Here is a 21,629-nt window from a genome sequence, read left to right on the forward strand (position 1 = left end):
GACATTGCGATTGCGCGCATCGCGCAGCATGGTTTCCAAAAGCCACAGAGCAAGTCCAGCACGCAGACTCAGGCTGCCAGCAAGCCTCAGGCTTCCTCATCTGGGGGCGGCAAAGCGCAGAAGCAGTCCTTTGCCTCCAGGGGTAGGGGCCGTGGAGCGCCCTATCAGAAGAGGGGGCAGTCTTTTGGAGGCTCTAGGGGGTCGGGGCGCAAGCCTCACCCCCAATGAAACTCCCCCGAACAGCACGTCCCGGTAGCCCCCGCGCTTGTTGTAGCGGGCGGCCCGTCCAGGGCCCTCACTTCCTGGCTACAATTAGTGGACAGCAAGTGGGTTACTGGGATAGTGCGTTCGGGGTTCCGGCTGCTCTGGTCAGAGAAGAAGGCTCCTCTGGCCAGGATAATTCCGCCCTGCAGGGCTCCAAAGGACCAAGAAGCACGAGAGGCTGTTCAAAAGGAAGTCACTGCTCTGTTGCTCAAGGGAGCAATAGAGGAAGTCATAGATCTGAGGTCTCCGGGGTATTACGGGCGGCTGTTCGTAGTACCAAAAGCCTCGGGGGCTTGGAGGCCGGTCTTGGATCTTTCCTCTCTGAACAAGTTCTTACGAACAATACGGTTTACCATGGAGACGGCTACCTCTGTTCGGGAGGCGTTGCGTCCGGGGGACTGGGCGACGTCTGTAGACTTAACAGACGCGTACTTCCACATCCTCATTCATGTTTCGGACAGGAAGTGGCTCCGCTTCCCCTGGGGGGGGGGGGGCAAAGTGTTTCAGTTCAGAGCTCTGCCGTTTGGCCTGTCGTTAGCCCCTTGGGTGTTCACGATGGTTGTGCGGCAGCTGTGCGCTCTTGTAAGGAAGGACGGAGTCCGGTTAAGAGCCTATCTGGACGACTGGTTAATCCTACACCAGCGAAAGGATCTCTGCGATCTACATACTCAGACAGTTCTGAGTCAAGCTTCGCAGCTGGGGTTCTCGATCAATCGCACAAAATCGGAACTGGTTCCATCCCAAAGTTTTTTGTATCTGGGCATGGAGTTCGACACGCAGGCTTGGTCAGTTCGTCCGTCTCAGAGACGAGTGGACAAACTACAGGCACTGATACGCTCTCTTGACGGAGAGAATCAGGCCAGTGCTCGGGTTCTTACGTCGGTTCTGGGGCAAATGGAGTCTATGGCAACTCTTATCCCGCTGGGCAGAGTGAACAAACGGCCGTTTCAGGTCGCTCTGCATTCAAGGTGGGACCAGTCAGTCCAGGATTGGAACATTCAGATCCCTCTCGGGACATGGTTTCTGGAGACCACTCGCGCGTGGCTGCTCCCGGCGCTCTTTCAGGGAGTTCCCATTGTGTGCCCTCAGCCAGAGAAAGAGCTCTTTACGGATGCTTCTCTGTCAGGGTGGGGGGCTCATCTAGACGGGCAGATGGTGTCGGGCGTGTGGGACTCAACACTAAGCTCCCTTCACATCAATCTGCTGGAGTTGGAGGCAGTCTCTCTGGCTCTGCGGGCGTTCAGGCCCTTGCTGGAGGGCAGACATGTCAGGATTCACACAGACAACACGACGGTGGCGTCGTACAGTCGAACCCACTTAAAACGAACACGCTAGTTACGAATTTTGACTTATAACGTATTAGTTTTAAGTTCCCAGCTGAATACCTCTTTCTTCATGCTTAAAAAAAATGCTTAAAACGAATTCTTTGTAACGAATTTATGCTTATAACGAGCACTTTTTGGATTCCCAAGCATGCATAATGTCTGTCATTTACTCACGCTTATGACGAAATCTTTAAACTCGTCCCGAGATCGACATATCATGTGTCAAAGTCTTCCCTTGCGTCGACTGCTTGAACCATTGCTCAACCGATCACTGAATAAAGTTAAACTGATTACACTGTACCCACAAAACAATTTCAAATTTAGAATCAAAGTGATTGATAGCTCAGACACTGAACATGAATGACTGACTGACGTTTATTTCCTTCGCGAATACCAAAAACGAAACATCAATGTTTGGAACGGAAGCCATTGCCAAAAAATATAGATGCCAGAGTGGTTTCCCTTGGACAAGGGAAACCACACTCTCAACGTTTGCGTTCGCCGGTTCGCGATAGTTTATCAGTCAGTCAGTGCTTTCGATTTGGATTTGAACATCATGTTGCAACCAACAAAAAAAACCTAAATTGGCCAAGGTTTGCTACCCGTCACCAAGGTAAGTGATTCCGGACAAATGATAGGAACACCGCGAATGTGGACAGTGTCAGTGTGTGTGTGTGTGACCAAAAACGTAACAACTGGATGAAACATCTGTGTGCTCACTCTCACTCAAACTCAACAATCATCACTCAACATGAGACACACATGAACATGTAACTGAATATGTCACTTTATTGTCCAAACGTGAAGCAGCATGAAAGTTGCGAAAGAAACAAATTGAAACACCATAAAATGTACAAGACTTAAAAAAAAAATAAAAATAAAAAAAAATAAATCAATTTTCTTAATACGAATTTTGGTTAAGACGAACTTTTTTTCTGATCCCCAGTGATTCGTCTTAAGCGAGTTCGACTGTATGTGAACAAACAAGGGGGGACACGGTCTCTCAGTCTGTCAGACAAAGCCTGCATCATTCTGACGTGGTGCAACTCTCATTGCATCCTTCTTTCAGCCATTTACCTGAAGGGAAGTCTGAACGTCCTGGCGGACAGTTTGAGCAGGGGGGACAAGGTGGTTCACTCGGAGTGGACTCTCTCCCACCAATCCCTGGACCGTCTCTGGTTGCAGATAGACAAGCCTGTGATCGATCTTTTCGCAACGAGGTTTTCGGCAAGGCTCCCTCTCTTTGTCTCCCCCTTCCCAGATCCTCTGGCCTGGAGGGTGAATGCCTTGGTAATCAGTTGGGCAAACCTGACAGCGTATGCGTTTCCTCCGTTTTGCCTCCTCGGAAAGGTTCTCAGAAAAGTAGACTTAGAGAAGCCAGCGCTGGTTCTGGTCGCTCCGCTTTGGCCAAGCCAGCACTACTGCGTTTAGCAGTTCGGCCTCCGATACCTCTCGCCGTGAAAAAGGGGGACCTCGTGCAGCCTCGGTCGGGCATCCCCCACGAAAATCCGCGGCTCTTGAGCCTTCACGCCTGGATTCTATCCGAAGCGCTCTGCTTAAGGCAGGGGCCTCTGCGTCTACTGTAAAGTTCGTCCGCCACGCCCATAGAGAGTCTACGACTTCGGTATACTCTTCGCACTGGGCAGCTTGGGCTAGGTGGTGCGCGCTTAACGGAGTTAACCCCCTTGCACCTAGGTCTATGCAGGTAGCCAACCATCTTGCGTGGTTGGCAGAGCAGGGAGGTTCTCCCTCTTCCCTTAGAGTAAGGAGGTCTGCGATATCCTCAACTCTTTTACAGTTGAGGCGTAAGATCTCACTTGGCGGGGTGATCTCTAGTGTTCTGAAGGGCGCTTCCCTTACAGCCGCTCGGGTTAAATCGCACCTCCCTGCCTGGGACTTGTTATTGGTTTTACGTTTCTTAGCCTCGGAGGAGTTTGAGCCCATCCGTTCGGCTACTTTGATTAATTTGACTCGCAAGGCCGTGTTTTTAACTTTGCTTGCTACTTCAAGGAGAGGTAGTGAAATTCATGCTTTGTCAGGTCTAGGAAAAGACATTTCTTTTGAAAAGGATGGTTCGTTGTCTCTCAAATTTATTCCCGGCTTCCTCGCTAAGAATCAGAGGCCCGGTCATGTTTCGCCCGTTTTGCATATCTTGCCGTTAAGCACGGTTTTAGCTACTGGAGATCCAGATTTAGCTAATTGTCCCGTCCGGTCGCTCAGCCTCTACCTGTCACGAACTCGGCATATTCGCTCAGAAACCCAAAAGCTGCTCTTTATTTCTCTAAACACAGCTAGGGATAAGGATATTGCGAAGGTCACGTTGACCAAGTGGGTATCCACACTGATCAAGCAGGCTAATGCCTGGTGGGAGGCTCAGTCAGGGGAGTCTAGGGCTGTCTTGCCTCTCACCGCTGCAAGAACTCACGAGTCAAGAGCCTGGGCGGCCTCTCTGGCCGTCCTCAAGTCTGGTCGTCTGGCTGAAGTGTTAGAATCAGCATACTGGCGATCAGAGGATGTTTTCATAAACTTTTACCTCAGGGACATCGCTTCACTGAGGCAGGATGGCAGCTCTGCGCTACCAGCGATGGTAGCCGTGGGGCAAGTCCTGCATGGTTGAATTTTGGTAAGTACCCACCACCTATAGTAGCAATCTGCTATATGTGAGTTGGGTATAGTGTATGTAATTTAATCCAAAATTTTATAAGTAAATTTTAATTTAATTAATATACTTACCCAACTCACATCGTTTAATCCCTCCCGCCTCCCCGCTGTGGTGGTGTTTGGGACTAAAAAAAGGAGTGAGTTGGGCTTCGATGGAATGATACAAATGGTGGCGTATGCGCACGCATACGGAAGTCGGACCGGTAGTTGGTCTGGCCTTATGGGATGGGTCACTCTCTTTTTTAGAGTGGTCTCCCTTGTTACCAAGGGGACGCGTACAGCGTAACCAGCACTGAACTAGAGTTAATTGCTATATGTGAGTTGGGTAAGTATATTAATTAAATTAAAATTTACTTATAAAATTTTGGATTAAAACCCAGGCAGTGCCGCTGTTCAAGATGCATTGATTTCTATGAAAAGCATGCTAGCTGTTTTGTGTTTCAGCTGCGGCTTGTTCCCAATTACCTCTTACAATCCAAAATGGCAACCAGCAGATCAAGTCTGGTAGCGGACGTGACTTCAGCTCTATCGTGGAGTATCTGTGTGAACCTGGATATGAAATTGTCGGGAGTCCTATCCTGTTCTGTGGCTCAGATGGTCGCTGGTCTGCACCGACACCCAGCTGTGGAGGTATACCTGTTCACTGGGAAATCCAGCTATCACTCATTTTAGAGCAAAATGACTGCTGTTCAGGTCAAGCCTTGACCAGAATTTTACATTTTTGGTGCCCAAGTCTTGTCATATTGACTGCATACAAAAATGAGTATTCTTTTGCTTTGACAATAAGTTTAACTGAGTGGAAGGCTTGGTCAGTTACTGGTTAAAAATAGACACATTTTTGCAGAGCAGATATTTTGGGTTTGCCTTTTTGGAACTGTTAGTTTCAAGAAGTGTTTCACTTTCAGGACACACTGAGATTCAAGGAACACACGCTTGTACTCATGCACATTCACCCTCATGCACACACGCATTCTCCGGCAGGCATGTACACACAGTGACACACACAGACACACAGACACACAGACACACAGACACACACACACACACACACACACACACACACACACACACACACACACACACACACACACACACACAGTACATGTATGACAATCAAATAAAAAAAGGTATTCACTGCACCTTATCATTATTATGCAAGTGGCACTGAATGATATGTCTTCATGGATACGAAAGAAAAGATGTTACCTTTTCACATATTGGAAGAAAGAAAAGAGAGTCGTATCAATTACATGTTATTTTCGGGGTTTGTAGTGCTCCAGTGCTACGTGCCCTCCATCCCAAATGGTGTGTTGGACAACAGCGGCAAGTTTATTGACGTGAGAGATACAGTGGCAGCTCGCTGCAACGATGGTTATGTCAGCAGTATCCCGGGTGGTGGACTAAACATCGTCTCCTGCTCATCTGACCGGTCACTGTTGAGCCTTGATGGCTTTACTTGCACGTGTAAGTGAAGTAGAAAGTAGAGACCGTTTCTTTGTGGCTGTTATCAGCCCTTGCTATATGCAGTCATGCACCCCAGAGACTGGGTTTTTTTTGGTTGAAAGTCTGTATTTTCTGCTGTGTCATTAGCTAATTACAATTAAAAAAGACCTTCAATGTCTTAAAATAATGAGTATATTTACAGCGTAGAATTACACATACACAGATCTGACGCATTCTATATCAGATATATTGATTCTGTCACAACTTTGAATGCTTACCATAAATACACTTCACAATTTCATTAAAGAACTCTGGCTGGTTGCTACCTTGTTTAACTCTTACCAGTTCGCTCCCTTGCCCATCGTAAGCAAGCTTACGACCCTTGCCCATCGTAAGCAAGCTTACGATGCCCCCCCCAGGCCTGTTTACCCTCCCGGATTGTCCGGAATTATTACGGATTTGGGGTCTAAATTCCAGTATTACGGAATACTACCGAAAATTCCGGAAATTCCGGTAGAGAGAACCTTTTTCGTGCGTGAAAATTCGAAGTCGAAATTGTGGTAGTCACCAGGGCTGTGATTTCAAGGCTGACCGAAACAGCCTTTTCTGCGCATGTGCACAGCAAGGTATTTGTCGGATTCCGCGGATTTGAGATCGACATTGGTCCAAACGGTAATATAGGGCCGATCTCTGTGGGGACGAAATGCCAACCAAAAAAGCGAAAGTTGTACAGAAATATCGGCAAAACTATTAAGTCAAGTGGCGGTGTCTGGTGAAGTTTAAGAAGAGCGAACCACATTCATTTTGGTGATCAACTTGATATCAGTGCAACAACAATGCTAGTCAGTTACGAGTCACGTCGCGGCACGTGTCCCAAGGTTAGACGCAGCATTAGTTTTAACAAAATGCAGTACACAAATGAACATGGAAACAAACAAAAACACGAAATTATGTTTGGCAAGACATGAGCCTGCTTCGCATTGAGTTTATTTGACCTAGGTCTCTACTTCCACAGAATCTCTCAGACCTGCGAACCGATCTCTCACTACGGTCTGTCGCGCCAGAGACATAGATGTAGGTCGAGTATGGTCGCGCTCATCAGTTACTTGGCTGTTGCCGAAATTCAAGTCTTTCTGAGTCTAAAACTGATTTCCATTAATATTTTTCCAATATAGCAAAGATCACAGTTCTTTGAATTGAAAAACTTACAACAAAATGTTTAAATGAAATAAACGAATCGGTCCTCTAAAATTAAAGGTAGCTTCTGGAGAGAGTTATCATGACTGGTTTTAATGCAGGGTGTCTGATGTGACAGAATGTAAGGTGGTTTTGTTCACATGCATCTTCAAGTGACTGTAAATAGTCCAAGGGCGGAGGGGTGGGGGTGGGGGGATGTTACAGGGGTTCTGGACCCCCCCCCCCCCGCCCTTGCTGTCAAAAAAGCAAAAAAACAAAACAAAAATTCAGTCTGTCGGAAAAAAAAACTAAAGACATTTTCTGTCTGTGAAATTGTTGTTGTTGTCTGGAGCAGATATCAATGAAGATAAATTGCCATTATTTAATACTAACTTTAAAAGAAATAATGAGTGGCTGCTGACACCAATTTATCATGTTTAAAATCAAGGATAAGCTACAAATTGTTAATAAAATAGCTACAATTCTTCAGCCAGACCCCCCAACCCCTGGACCGCAGGTTGTACCCCCCCTCTCTAGCTCTCTTGCTCCGCCCCTGAATACTGTGGGTTTTGTTTTTTTAGATAAAGTAAACTTGTCTTAGTTAACTTGCATATTATATATCACGTGTCCTGTGTTTGTGTGTGTGTGTCATCGAGCTTCCGTGTGTGTAGTACAATACTGTTAAACATGGTTATCAATTTTGTACTTGTTTTGCATGGTAGCGCGCGAATAAACGTGTCGTTTAATCGTTTTCGAGCTGGTTTATGGTTGATAAAAAAGATTACTCAAAGATGCCTCAAATTACGGAAAAGTACCAGCTGCATTCCTGATTTTCATTTTGGGGGGTAAACAGGTCTGCCCCCCTGTAGTTTTCCACTGACCAATAAGTATCTAATTATCAAAAAAAAAAAAATTTTTTTACATTGGATGGGTCGGACAGTGGATAAACTCATTTGTCATCATTTTCACGAGTTTTCATTCACAAGCACCTGGGAAATAAATCTCATGTTCCCCGGGGAATAAATCCCCGGTTACCATAGTTGCAGGAAGCTCTATTACATGGATAATCAAAAGCAAACCCAATAGAAACGCTCGAGGATTCTTCGGCTCTTTTCATTGGCGTTTCCCCAGAGCTAAACAGACGACACTGCTTCGCCAAGTTCCAAATACGAACTGGCAAACTGGCAAATGTAAACAAAAAACAAAACTACCTCATCAAAGGTCATACATTTATGCTTTATCGAAAACAAATGAAACCTATCGATATGTTTTATCTTCTCACAAAGTCATGGAGTGCGTGTATCTCTGTTTGGAGAAACACGAACGTAAGTTTAAGTCAAACCAATTGACCCCTGACACACACATTTTGACCCGTGCACAAGACGTATCGATAAACTAAGCGCAAATAAAAAAATAATAATAAAAAAGCAAAGAACATAGCAACAAGAAATGAAGACATCTGACAAAGCCGAGCAAGCAGAATGACAAGTCTAATGAAAAACAGAGAGGCAATGAGAAACAAGATCGCGATTATCTTTCCTTCGCGGCACGACGCAAATCGTTTGTGTCCTTTGACCCAATTCGTGCAGTGCTGCACGATGCAAATCTTCTGTGACCTTTGACTCAACGTAGCTTCAATATTCGATTACTAATATTTACCACTGAAAACCGAGGGGTGGAATACCGAGAGGGGCAGGGTGGTGCGATGGTGAAATGTAATGAAGAGACACGTGTAGCAATAAGAGAAAACCGATTCTGCAATAACACAAACAAGAACAAAAAACCCAACACTGACCTATATGAATATTTAATCAATAATATGATCGTCTGCGTTGCAGGTGTGCAAATGAAGGGTTGGGGGGGGGGGGGGGGGGGTAACTTGATCATTAATTTGTGTGTGTCAGTGTTTGTGTTCATGGACTGATTGTGAGGGAGGGGGAGGGTGGGGTGGGGTGTGTTTCAGGTTTTGGTGTGGGTATGAAACGAGCAAAACAATACCCACACCACAAAATCTTGGAGGCAAAAAACACTCGCCGTCGCATCATTTTGTCCGCACAATATTATATGCACCAACAACCGGAAGAAAGGTGACAATGGAAAAAGACTCATCTTTGCTTCCTGCGATTCCTTGCCCCCGACTCGAACGTCGCACGATAATCCACATAACAGATCTGTTGTGAGATGGTCAACGCTGACTGTGCAAGCAAATCACCTCGTTTGAAATACGACAATCCCATCGCTCGAATGCAACATGGGGGCACTATCGTCTCAAAGGCGCTTGCTGTTGGTTTCACACACCACTCTGTAGTCGGAACCTACAGAACTTCGCATCCTCAAACCTGACATACTTGTCTCAATTATAAACTCAAATCACACACAGTAAGTTGCTTTCGCACGCCAGCTTTGAACAACGTGCTGGGGCCCCGAACATGCATTATAATAACAGAACTCGCGTTTCAAACCATGGCTCCCTGTGTTGATTTTTCACTTAATGTTGAACCACCAAAATGATGACAAAAACGATGTTTGATGGTTTGTTGCCAGACCAGCTTTTTTGTCGGTCCTCGGGGGGCATATCGACTTTTGTTTCATATTTATTGACCGCGGCCTTCGGCCTTGGTCAATAAATATGAAACAAAAGACGATATGCTCCCCCTCGGACCAACAAAAAAGCTGGTCTGTCAACAACCCATCAAACATCTTATAATGTTAGACACACTTTATGACAGAAACAAGCTGGGTTTTTGTTATTATAAGTTAGTTATAGGAATGCATTATCAGGCACACACAAAAAAAAAGTCTGTTAACTTTAACATAGGCCAAAAAATAGGGTCGGTAGGTCGGGACTTTTTTTTTTATAGTTTTTTTTGTTTGTTTTGTTTCCCCAAAAACATATTTTTAAGTTATTTTGCCAAAAAACAAAGCCCTTTTTTTTTTTTTTTTTTTTTTTTTTTCAAAAACAATATTTTTAAAGGCATATGTACTCGATGACTATACACGCTAATTGCTTTACCAACAGCTGGAGACATGCTAAATTAAGTTCCCTGCAAAATATTGTGGTCTAGGACCCCTTCAATGTTGAGATATGTTAATTTTCATTTTGATCTGGATCGTCCTATTTATAGATTTGGCAACACATGTAACGTTGATGCAAGGGAGCTAACACCGCGGCTTTGTTGACATCCTCACTTTTTCAGAGGCTAGAACAAGCTGTAATGCATGTATTATGGTCCGCGCATGGTGACATATCGTCATCATATGGTCTTATGGTGCGTTTGACATCGATTATGGGCAAACTACACTTTGTAAACACGGGAGCGCGTACATATGCCTTTAAGTTATTTTGTAAAAAAAAAAAAAAAAAAAAAAAAAAATTCCCCCAAATGCCAAAATAAAGTCTAGGGTCGCGGGAAAAAAATAGGGTCGGTCGGGATACCGTAAACAGACTATTTTTTTCGGGGGGGCCTTAGGCATGTGTATGTCATGAAACGTCCAACTTTGAAATTTGGGTGGGGGTATTCAGGTGACAATAACTTTTTTGTTTATCAGCAAAACTCAATGTTATGTAAAATGAATGCCAAAACAGACTAGTTAGCAGCATATCTAAAATAAACTGAACACAAAAAAAAAATTCTTCTTTGTGTTTGTCACGTGTTCCAAAAAATGGGCGTACAAATTTCAACAAAAATCATGTTGTCACCCCCATAACCTTTTTTACCTTTAAAGATAGCATAATTCTCTTTGCAAATATGAAAAGCTTATTCATTTTCCTTTCATTTGATATGTAACTTTCTATATTTCATTTAGAATATGACCCCAGATAGCCACTCGGCAAGTAGGCACCAACAGCACTGTAAAATATGCCCTAAAACCCCCGAACTGGTAAGAGTTAAGACTATAAGAGTGATTTAGGCTACTATCCTCAAAGAACAGTTAGCTATTACATACAGAATATTATGCAAATAGCATGTTAAAAAAATATTCAAATTAAGATGATCTCTACTAGTTGCGAGAGACAATAAGATCTTGTGACAATCTTGACCTATTGTCTTTCAGACCAAGACAAGTGCTTGACAGACCCAAGTTACTGTACACAGATTTGCCATGACTCTGAGTTTGAAAACCGCACTTGCAGCTGCAATCCTGGCTACACCCTCGGACAGGACATGAGAACCTGTGATGGTAAGAGTTTGTTGTTAATACAAGAGTCAGTATGTGCACCTTATTGTCGTATTGGTGTAAGATAACACGCACAAAAAATACAAGAAGTATGATAAAGCACAGATGATAAAGCAAGAAGAAGTAACATGCTTTGAGGAGACTGTGACGCTCTTCTTCTTCTTCTTCTGCGTTCGTGGGCTGAAACTCCCACGTACACTCGTGTTTTTTGCACAAGTGGAATTTTACGTGTATGACCATTTTTGACTCACATGCGAAGCAAAAGTGAGTCTATGTACTCACCCGAGTCGTCCGTCCGTCCGTCCGTCCGTCCGTCCGGAAAACTTTAACGTTGGATATTTCTTGGACACTATTCAGTCTATCAGTACCAAATTTGGCAAGATGATGTATGATGACAAGGCCCCAAAAAACATACATAGCATCTTGACCTTGCTTCAAGGTCAAGGTCGCAGGGGCCATAAATGTTGTCTAAAAAACAGCTATTTTTCACATTTTTCACATTTTCTCTGAAGTTTTTGAGATTCAATACCTCACCTATATATGATATATAGGGCAAAGTAAGCCCCATCTTTTGATACCAGTTTGGTTTACCTTGCTTGAAGGTCAAGGTCACAGGAGCTCTTCAAAGTTGGATTGTATACATATTTTGAAGTGACCTTGACCCTGAACTATGGAAGATAACTGTTTCAAACTTAAAAATTATGTGGGGCACATGTTATGCTTTCATCATGAGACACATTTGGTCACATATGATCAAGGTCAAGGTCACTTTGACCCTTATGAAATGTGACCAAAATAAGGTAGTGAACCACTAAAAGTGACCATATCTCATGGTAGAAAGAGCCAATAAGCACCATTGTACTTCCTATGTCTTGAATTAACAGCTTTGTGTTGCATGACCTTGGATGACCTTGACCTTGACCTTGGGTCAAGGTCACATGTATTTTGGTAGGAAAAATGTGTAAAGCAGTTCTTAGTGTATGATGTCATTGCTAGGTTTAGTTATTTGACCTTGACCCTGAAGGTCAAGGTCATGTAAAGGTCAAGGTCAAGCATGTGAGTCGTATGGGCTTTGCCCTTCTTGTTTACCCTGCCATTTAGGCAGCCATACGCTGTTTTCGGAGGAAGCATGCTGGGTATTTTCGTGTTTCTATAACCCACCGAACTGCGCACTTGGTCTTGTGCTTGCATGTACACACGGGGTGTTGGGACACCGAGGAGAGTGACTGCACACAAAGTTGACTCTGAGAAATAAATCTCTCGCCGAACGTGGGGACGAACTCACGCTGACAGCGGCCAACTGGATACAAATCCAGCGCGCTACCGACTGAGCTACATCCCCGCCCTACTGTGACCTGCAATGTGCCTGGCAAGCGAGTTTTCAGCAGGACTCGCCACTGTATATACCACAAGCTTGTCGGTGCCGACTACGAATGTGGATGTATGTTTACATGGGGACATTGCTTGTGCACTTTTGATGAAAGAAAATGTTGTATGTGTAGCAGATTTTTCTCTTTTTAGAGTTACATGAAAATCTGAACCAACTCTCTCTGCAGATATCAATGAATGCGAGAACAACACTGCCGGCTGTGATCAGTTGTGCAACAACAGTCAGGGTGGATACCAGTGTGGCTGTCTGCCTGGATACACCCTGTTTTCTTCTGAGGGTATCGAGGGTTACCAGTTGGCACCCAACGAGAATGGCATGAGGCTGGGCGACGTTAGGAGACTCAATCATTCATGTGTTCGTACGTACCCCTTTTTTGTTGACTGTGCTATGAGAGTGTTTACTTATAGTTTTATATAACAACTTTTCATTACTCCTGTGCTCTGTGCATTCCTACTGGAAATCTCCTTTTAAGACCCCCACCCACCCCCGCCCCACTCCCCACCCCCCACCCTAATCCCCCCACCCTCCTCTGTAAATTTACCCCCATTTTAACACACCCTCCTTTTTAGAACCTAATTTTCTCTGATTTGTTGTGGTCTTAAAAGGGAGGTTCCACTGTACTTACAAATTGCAATACAGCCAATTAATATCTTTATGTACAGGTGTGAAATGCCCAGACCCTCAAGTGAGGAGCAACGCGAGCCTGATGGTGAAGCGTAACAGCTATCACTTCGGTGATGTTGTGGAGTACTCCTGTAAACTTGGTTTTGAGCTCAGTGGCTTCCCTCTCCTCACCTGCAATGCGCAAGGAGAGTGGAACATGAGCCCTCCGTCGTGTCTGGGTGAGTTTGACACCAAATCACTCTTCTTTATTGATTTCTTCTGTCTCTTTCTGTCGTCTCTCCTTGTTTTAGTATTGTAGTTGTAGCTGACGAAGACACTCATCGAAACTGGGCTGTTGTTTTTATTCAGCGTGTTTCTGGTACTGGTGAGTTCATTTTCATTGTTGTCTTGTTCTTCTCATGATAGCTCATAACAGAGCTGTGATTCTAGTGCTAGCACTTTAACAATTTTTTTTAGTAACTGATGTTTCATTTGAGAGAAAATTGAAAGTTTGAACTTGAAATTGACATGAGTGCAGCAGAAGTAAGTTTTCTAGCATAACAGGGCACACTCCAATTTTGTTATGATCTGTCCAACAGCTGCCATATGCCTGCCGGACCAAATCCCATCATCAGTCCGTAACCCTGCGGAAGTGACCCCTGGTGGCCAGGTAGGATTTGAGGAGACTGTGACGCTGACCTGCAATGTGCCTGGCAAGCAAGTTTTCACCAGGACTCGCCACTGTATATACTACAATGGAATGTACAAGCTCGTCGGTGCTGACTACGAATGTGGATGTATGTTTACATGGGGACATTGCTTTTGTTGAGTTGCATGATGAAAAGAGAAGGGTGCCAATGTTAGGAGGGATTTGTGTAATGTAGGTTACCTCCAACTCTTGGGCCTGTTGCTTGTTTGTGCTTGCTTGTTTAAAGACTATAGTTAGATATAATAGTCCCCCCGCGGGTTAGGGGGAAGAATTTACCCGATGCTCCCCAGCATGTCATAAGAGGCGACTAACGGATTCTGTTTCTCCTTTTACCCTTGTTAAGTGTTTCTTGTATAGAATATAGTCAATGTTTGTAAAGATTTTAGTCAAGCAGTATGTAAGAAATGTTAAGTCCTTTGTACTGGAAACTTGCATTCTCCCAGTAAGGTCATATATATTGTACTACGTTGCAAGCCCCTGGAGCAATTTTTTGATTAGTGCTTTTGTGAACAAGAAACAATTAACAAGTGGCTCTATCCCATCTCCCCCCCCTTTCCCCGTCGCGATATAACCTTCGTGGTTGAAAACGACGTTAAACACCAAATAAAGAAAGAAAGAAAGATATAATAGAATGATTCAGGGTGTTCAATGAACGTTTCACAAAGTGTGTTGTCTGGCACTTTGCTGTCAGTGGTAAATAATGAAATATTGTTTCCTAGTGAGTGTTGCATGTAGTGCCAAATAGAACAAACTACATCTAACTGATCAAGTCCAACATTTACTAACTCATGAGTTTAACGGCTTCGGAAACCTTTAGGAACACTAAAATAACCCTGTCCTGTACAGTGAACATGCCTGATCTTTGCATGGTTTGTTAAATGTATCGAGCTTGTGATCCTTATGTGTTTTACGTGATGTAATATTTGTGTATCTGAGCCAAAAGACATTTTTCTGTATGTTTTACATTCAGACAATACAGTTATCTTGGATTGAATTGAGTGGATTGAATTTGCTTTCAGTGATAGACTGCGGACAGCCACAAGTGGTTTCTGGCAGCTCTTACAATGGACTAGACACGAGCAACACAACATTTGGTGCCAGCTTTCAGTTCAACTGTCAGAACTTGTACACAGTCCAAGGTCAGAGTGAACAAGGACAGGATAGCACAGTCAGATGTCTGCAGGAGGGCAGATGGGATTTTGGCAGTCTGCGCTGTGAAGGTGATATTTTGCATCTTCAAGTTAATTACAACTAAGGTTTAGACTTTTTGTGGAGATCATTTGACAATTTGTTCTTGGCGTGACAGAAGAATAAGCAAAACGAAAGGGTCACAGGCCACACCGTCAGTCCGTCATAACGCCTGCTAAGTAATAAATATCTTCTCCCTGTGCGGGGATGTAGCTCAGTCGGTAGCGCGCTGGATTTGTATCCAGTTGGCCGCTGTCAGCGTGAGTTCGTCCCCATGTTCGGCGAGAGATTTATTTCTCAGAGTCAACTTTGTGTGCAGACTCTCCTCGGTGTCCGAACACCCCCGTGTGTACACGCAAACACAAGACCAAGTGCGCACGAAAAAGATCCTGTAATCCATGTCAGATTTTGGTGGGTTATAGAAACATGAAAATACCCAGCATGCTTCCTCCGAAAACGGCGTATGGCTGCTTAAATGGAGGGGTAAAAAACGGTCATACACGTAAAATTCCACTCATACAAAAAAAAATACGAGTGTACGTGGGAGTTTCAGCCCACGAACGCAGAAGAAGAATCTTCTCCCTGTGGTGCAAAATTTTCTTTCTTGAAATCACAGTACTTTCTGCAATCCATTGCTCCTATGATGACCATGACAGATTAGTACAACACAGACGGGTGCAGTGGCTTAGTGGATAAGATACTGGCCTCCCATGCGGAAGGTTGAGTGTTCAAATCCCTGCCACAATGGTTGGATTTAAGGGTGTAGATTTTCCAGATCTGCCAGCTCGACTTATATGCAGACCTGCTTGTGCCTTATCCCTCTTCGTGTGTACACACAAGTGTAAGAGCAAGTACACACAGAAAAAGATCCTGTAATCCTTGAGTTTGGTGGGCTATAGAAAAAAAAACATGCATTATCCAAAATTGGTGTATGGCTTCCTAATTGTAAAATGGCAGGGTAAAAACGGCCCTACATGTAAAAACTCATTTATAATAATAATAATAATAACGGGCATTTATAAAGCGCCTCCTTATCAGAAGTTCAAAGCGCGTGACAACAATACATGTATACACAATTCATACAATCACTGTCAGATTCAAACAACACATCATGCACATCTCACATCCCCAGACTCTATGCTAAGGAACTATTCGTAATGTTGTTGGAACAAGTGTGTTTTCAAATTGGACTTAAAAGATGAAACGGATGGAGAGTGACGTAATTGAAATGGGAGTGAATTCCATAACTGAGGGCCATAATACGAAAACGTGCGGACGCCATGAGCCTTGCGTTTAAAGCGACCTTGACGGAGAAGTCGAGCATCATCAGAAGAACGAAGGGTGCGAGAGGGAGTGTAGAGGGAGACCAGTTCCGAAAGATAGGCAGGTGGGGATTCAGAGATGATATTGTAGCAGAAAAATGTGTGCGAAAACATGAGTGTACATGGGAGTTTTAGCCCATAGTTACAGAAGAAGAAGAAGTACAAAACAAAATTCCAGAAGACTCCCTTTTGAAATATCTGTGGTAGGGGCTTTATGCTTTACTGCAAAGACACTAGGCATATATATGTTAAAAAAAAAAAAAAAAAGTGGCGTAAGGCGAAAATACAATATTTAGTCAAGCTGTCGAACTCACAAAATGAAACTGAACGCACTGCATTTTTTTCAGCAAGACCGTATACCCGTAGCATCGTCAGTCAAACGCTCGTGGCAAAGGCAGTAAAATTGACAATCCAGAATAGCGCGGTAGTGGTTGCGCTGAGCAGGATAGCACGCTTTTCTATATCTCTATTCTTTTTAACTTTCTGAGCTTGTTTTTAATCCGAATATAACATGTTTATATATTTTTGGAATCAGAAAATGATGAAGAATAAGATGATAATAATAAGTTTTTGGATCGTTTTATAAAAAACAAAAATTTATTACAATTTTCAGATTTTGGATGACCAAAGTCATTAATTAATTTTTAAGCCTCCAAGCCGAAATGCAATACCAAAGTCCGGCCTTCGTCAAAGATTGCATGACCAAATTTTCAATCAATTTCATTGAAAAATGAGGGTGTGACAGTGCCGCCTCAACTTTTACAAAAAGCCGGATATGACGTCATCAAAGACATTTAATCACATATTCTTACTCCAATTCTTATGAATGCATTGACTTTAGTCCCACATGCTAGATGTCGAAAAAACCACTCAAATTACCTGCCCTTAGTATGGTGGTAACCAAGCTAAAAGCGACGCCATAGCCGTTGCTATGGCCTGACCTTGCTCGGTTACCCATAACCCCCTGTGCACCACGTGAGCGCCAGCATCCGTAATAATCATTCTCGACTTTCGACAACACACGGTGGACGTGTCGGAATTTTGTCACTCACTTTTGGCCTTTGCATTCCTGCTTGTCCGTGAGACTAGCCGGTTTCCTGTGGGTCTACCTGTCCGTCTACCTTTTGGTGAGATCTTTCCTGTTTATGTTTGGTATAAATGTTGATAGCTTTGTGTTGAACACGCACGCAGAAGTTTTTTGTTCTGGGTGACTGTTTTTCGCCGGTCTTAAAATGGCCGACAACAAAGCTAAACTTGGCGCGAGACTGGAAGGTGACAAGGCTCTTAGCCTGGTTTAGTAAACTATACCTAAGAGTAGCCTAAGAACTTTGATTTGCCTATTATGCGGGTCGTAGATCCGTCAAACAGCACTTCTTTTTATGTTCCTATGCCTCCGAGGGCGGGTTCAGTTCTTTCACAGCTCGCTTCCCCTGTTGGGGTTAATCAGCCTTTAGGCTCCTTATAGACCTTTTGTTGGATCGTCGTCGGTGCGACTGATGGGGGGGGTGGCCGTGTGGCTATTCTTTCCCCTTTCTCTGCGTAAGAGGAATCAGTCAATGTCCTCCTTTTGGGGGGACTTAACGATGTTTTGTGTCTGTATTCTCAGCTGTTTCAGGCGCGATCGGCGGTTCCCGCCCTCCCGTTCGTCAGCTTCGCACTGTGGTCTAGTGCAAATGGCCTGTTCGGTGCAGCCCGTTTTTTGCCTCTGGTGGCTCTGGGCTGTTCTCGAGCACCCCTTCCTTTTAGGAGGGGGGGCCTGCTCCCTGCCTGCGTCTAACCACTCTGATTACCGCCGGTACTTCACAGTGTGTTACGCAGCCCCCCGCCAATGGGGGGGGATAGGGGGGGCGCTCCTGCGTCGCACCGTCGCCTGGTGCAAACGGCCGGTTCGGTTCAGTCCTTTCTGCCACTGGTAGACTGGGTTGTTCGCGAGCACTCTCTCCTTTAGGAGAGGGGGCCAGCTCCCCGCCTGCTTTGGCCACTCGGCTTGCTTTAAAACAGCACTGCTGGTCGGTCATGCAGCCCCCTTACCGTGAGGAAGGGGGAGTGGGGGGGCACGGTAAGTCACGGCCTGGGCTTGTCCCACTCTGCCCTTTGCGGGCAGGGGGCTGTGTTAGCTTCCCACCCTTTCCCGCCCCCCGGGCGAGTTCGGGTGGCGGCTTTCCAGGCTACGTTACATACCCCTTCTCTGCTCCATTTGGGGCAGGGTGGGGGGGGTATCAGTGGCTCACTCTTTCCCGCCCACCGGGCAGGATCGGGTGGGGGCTGGAGCAGCGTTCCACCCTTTCCCTCCCTCTGGGTTGGACGGGGTGGGCGCTGTTGGACTGTCTTCACAGTCTGTGCCTCTATTGTCCTGGCCCGACAATCGTTCTCCTCCCCTATCGGGGTGGGTGGGCGGTGGGCTATAGGACTACGGCAGGTGGACGGAGGGGGGTCGGCCGTTGCTCGGTTCGTCTCTCTCCGTCGCTCTTACTGCTGTGACGAGCCACCCCCCTCCCCATCTGGGGCATGGCGTGGCTCAGGCCTTTCTTCACAGCGGGGGTGCTATGTACGGCTTTCCAGGCTACGTTACATACCCCTTCTTTGCTCCATTTGGGACAGGTGGCTGTGTTAGCTGCCTGCGCTTGTCGCGGGTAGCGGTCGCGAAACAATGAGCTTGACTCTCTTTTGTTCTCGGCAGGGTGTCTCGCACAGTGGTCAGGGAACAATGAGCTTTGCTCCGTTTTGTTCTCTGCACGGGCTGTGCCGGCTGTCTACCTGTGACAGGCGGAGACAGAACATACTCTTTCTCTCCAGTCTCCCATTCTTTGTATTCACAATGGTCTGCGGGGACTCGGCTATAGTATCGCCTGGCCAGTGGTCATTGTCCTTAGCCAGCATAGGTCACCCCCCCCCCCCCCTCCTAGGGGTGGGTGAGTGATAGGGCTACTTGACTTCGGCAGGTGGACGAGTGAGGATCGGCCGTTTACGGCCGTTTCTCTGTTTCAGTCCTTACCCCCTCTAGGGGTTACGGCTGTGCTGGACCACCCCCCTCCCCACTTGGGGTGAGTTGTGGTTCAAACCAGGTAGTCTGGTTCTTAGCACTGGGATGCTTCTCCCGCACAGCGGGTGGGGTAAGACGCGCCGGGCCCGGCTTGGTCTTGTTTCTCCACTCTCTCTCCTTCTCGGCAGAGATCTGTGCCAGTTACCAACCCCTCTTCCCCCCACCTCTTGTTCGGGTGGGCGGTTTTGGGTTGGCAGTCAGAGACTGATCACGCTTTTCATCCACACTCTTGGCGGTGTTATCGGCAGGAGTATTTAGTGCGCGACCTCCCCTGTCTTCCCTCCTTTTGTGTTTTACACAACTGGTGGTTAGGTTTCGGGCTCCTTGTTTGAGGAGGGGGAGTGTATAGGGTTGCCTACTGGTTGTATGCTTCCCATACATAGAGCGGCTGCTGTTGCAGTTTACTTTGTCCCGGATAGGTTGGGGGTGTCTCTCTTCCTTCCTCTTCCGGGATGGCTTTGGGTTTTCACAGGCTTTCTCGCAATTGTTTCATTTGCTGAGTCTCCGGTGATTGCCTACTACATGCCACACTTTTTGGCTTGATCCGCACCTTAGGATAGTGGTCTTCAGCCTACACCTTTCCCGCTGCTTCATACGCAGGGGACTGCTGGCTTCGGGGTTTCAGGCTGCTTCGTCCTCACTTTTAGTGCGGAAGAAGATAGCAGGGAATTTTCAGGCTCAGGGTCTGATCCGGACTTTTTTATTGCCAGGGGCTAGTTTCCTGGCTTCGCTTACAGACCACAGGGAACATGGGGTTTTCATGATTTTACTCCTCCCTCTCCTCTCTGGAGGAGCTAGGATGGCATGGTTTGGAGTTTTCTGCTTTGGCTGAGACTCTCTTCTGTGCTTTCTTATAGGCAATCTTATCCTCCCTGAACGCTCTTTTGGGTTAGGGAGGATGCCTTGGATAAGGCTTTAGCCAGGCTGCTGGCAGCTTGGGCTAGGGTTGTCACCGAGCGGAGGAGTCCACACTGTTTTTGCTTGGTGTGATCTCCTTCTTTTACAAGGGGTTTGATTTCACGCTGGTGGCAGGAAGCAAGGGTCAGGCTTTTTCGGGGGTTGTTAAAACCTTCTCAATAGCTGGAATCTTTCCCTTCCTTCTTGGACCTCTGGCAGCGCGTTTATGCGCTCCCGGTTACAAAGGGGTGTTTTGGTTCAGTGTCTCCTCCCTCTCTGCGGGAGGTGGGTCGGCATGGGCTAGAGCTTTCAGCTTTGGCTGAGATTTTCCTCTGTGCTCTCACATGAGCTTTCCTTCTGCGTTTCTGCACACAGGAAAGGGCTTGGTTTCTGGGGGGTGTTGGTCTCTGGACTACCTCGGGGGCTGGTTGAGCTTTTTCAAGGTCAATCAGCTTGTCAGCTGCACTTTCTTTTGGTGTTGAACCAGGCTTTTTGCCTGGTGCTTTCAGTAACCAGGCAAAATTCCGAGCTGTCCTTATCCCAGGTTTTTACCTGGGCATGCTGTTCGACTTTGTCTCTTGGAAGGTTTGTTCTTCACACAAGAGAGAATAGGGAGGCTTTAAGCTCTTTTCACTGCCAGACTGGCACGAGAGCAGGCCTCTGCGGGGTCTTTAGACCCGATCTTCGGTCGGACGGTATCGATAGCTATGCTGGCCCTCTAGTCTTTCCTCAAGTTTTTTGGGGGGTTCGGCCTCACAGGTCTGGGACATGAGGGCCCTCCTCCAGAGTGGGTTCCTCCACGCGGGAAGGTGGCTGGAATCCTTTTGGGTCACTCAGGGTGTTTTTTTTTTTTTTTTTTTTTTTCCCTAGCTTTGTTTCCCCCCGGACTTAGACCGCTTTATGGATGCATTTTCGTCTGGATGGGGCCTGCACTGGCATTTGCAGTCTTGAGGCTGTGATGTAGATGCAACTCCTTGGGCTTCTCTTTTGCCTGGGGTTAGGAGCAGTAGCTCTTAGTCTACTAGCCTTTCTTTTTGGCTATTTACAGGCATGTCCTGTTGCATTCGGGCAATTCTTCTGTTGCTTCTTATGTGAACTAGCTGGGGTGAGCAAGTTCTCACTCCCTGTCAGACAGAGTATAAGGGATTCTGATTGGGTTTTCACACTAAATCATTTTCTCAGGGGAATATCTCCCCGGCCAGCTCTGCGATCGGGCCGATTCGCTCAACAGGTCCTCTCAGGGCTTGCACAGGGGTTGGCCCATCTGCTTACGGGTCTGGAGGCGTGCTGTTTGTGTTTTAGATCATGGGTTCTGACTCTGGTCTTTGGGCATGAAGCATATATTTCCTCCACTTTATCTGTGTATGCTCCTTTTTTGGCCTCCTTGGCCAATTGGGGATTTAGAGCGGGGGTGCAACTCCTTAGCGCC

At 45.9% G+C, this 21,629-nt stretch overlaps 1 protein-coding gene across 5 annotated transcripts in view; it reads left to right on the forward strand.

Moving 5' to 3' along the window:
- LOC138959186 (uncharacterized) overlaps nucleotides 1-21,629 on the forward strand; it is a 238,685-nt gene that overhangs the window by 88,520 nt on the left and 128,536 nt on the right. For all 5 annotated transcript variants that reach the window (XM_070330571.1, XM_070330570.1, XM_070330574.1 and 2 more), the window contains 7 exons: nucleotides 4,695-4,880; nucleotides 5,523-5,714; nucleotides 10,926-11,051; nucleotides 12,605-12,796; nucleotides 13,101-13,280; nucleotides 13,641-13,838; nucleotides 14,770-14,970. In XM_070330571.1, coding sequence (XP_070186672.1) covers nucleotides 4,695-4,880; nucleotides 5,523-5,714; nucleotides 10,926-11,051; nucleotides 12,605-12,796; nucleotides 13,101-13,280; nucleotides 13,641-13,838; nucleotides 14,770-14,970 — 1,275 coding nt within the window. The remainder of the gene's footprint in view (nucleotides 1-4,694; nucleotides 4,881-5,522; nucleotides 5,715-10,925; nucleotides 11,052-12,604; nucleotides 12,797-13,100; nucleotides 13,281-13,640; nucleotides 13,839-14,769; nucleotides 14,971-21,629) is intronic.

This window comes from Littorina saxatilis, linkage group LG2 (assembly GCF_037325665.1).
Source record: "Littorina saxatilis isolate snail1 linkage group LG2, US_GU_Lsax_2.0, whole genome shotgun sequence".
In the NCBI taxonomy this organism is placed as follows: Eukaryota; Metazoa; Mollusca; class Gastropoda; order Littorinimorpha; family Littorinidae; genus Littorina; species Littorina saxatilis.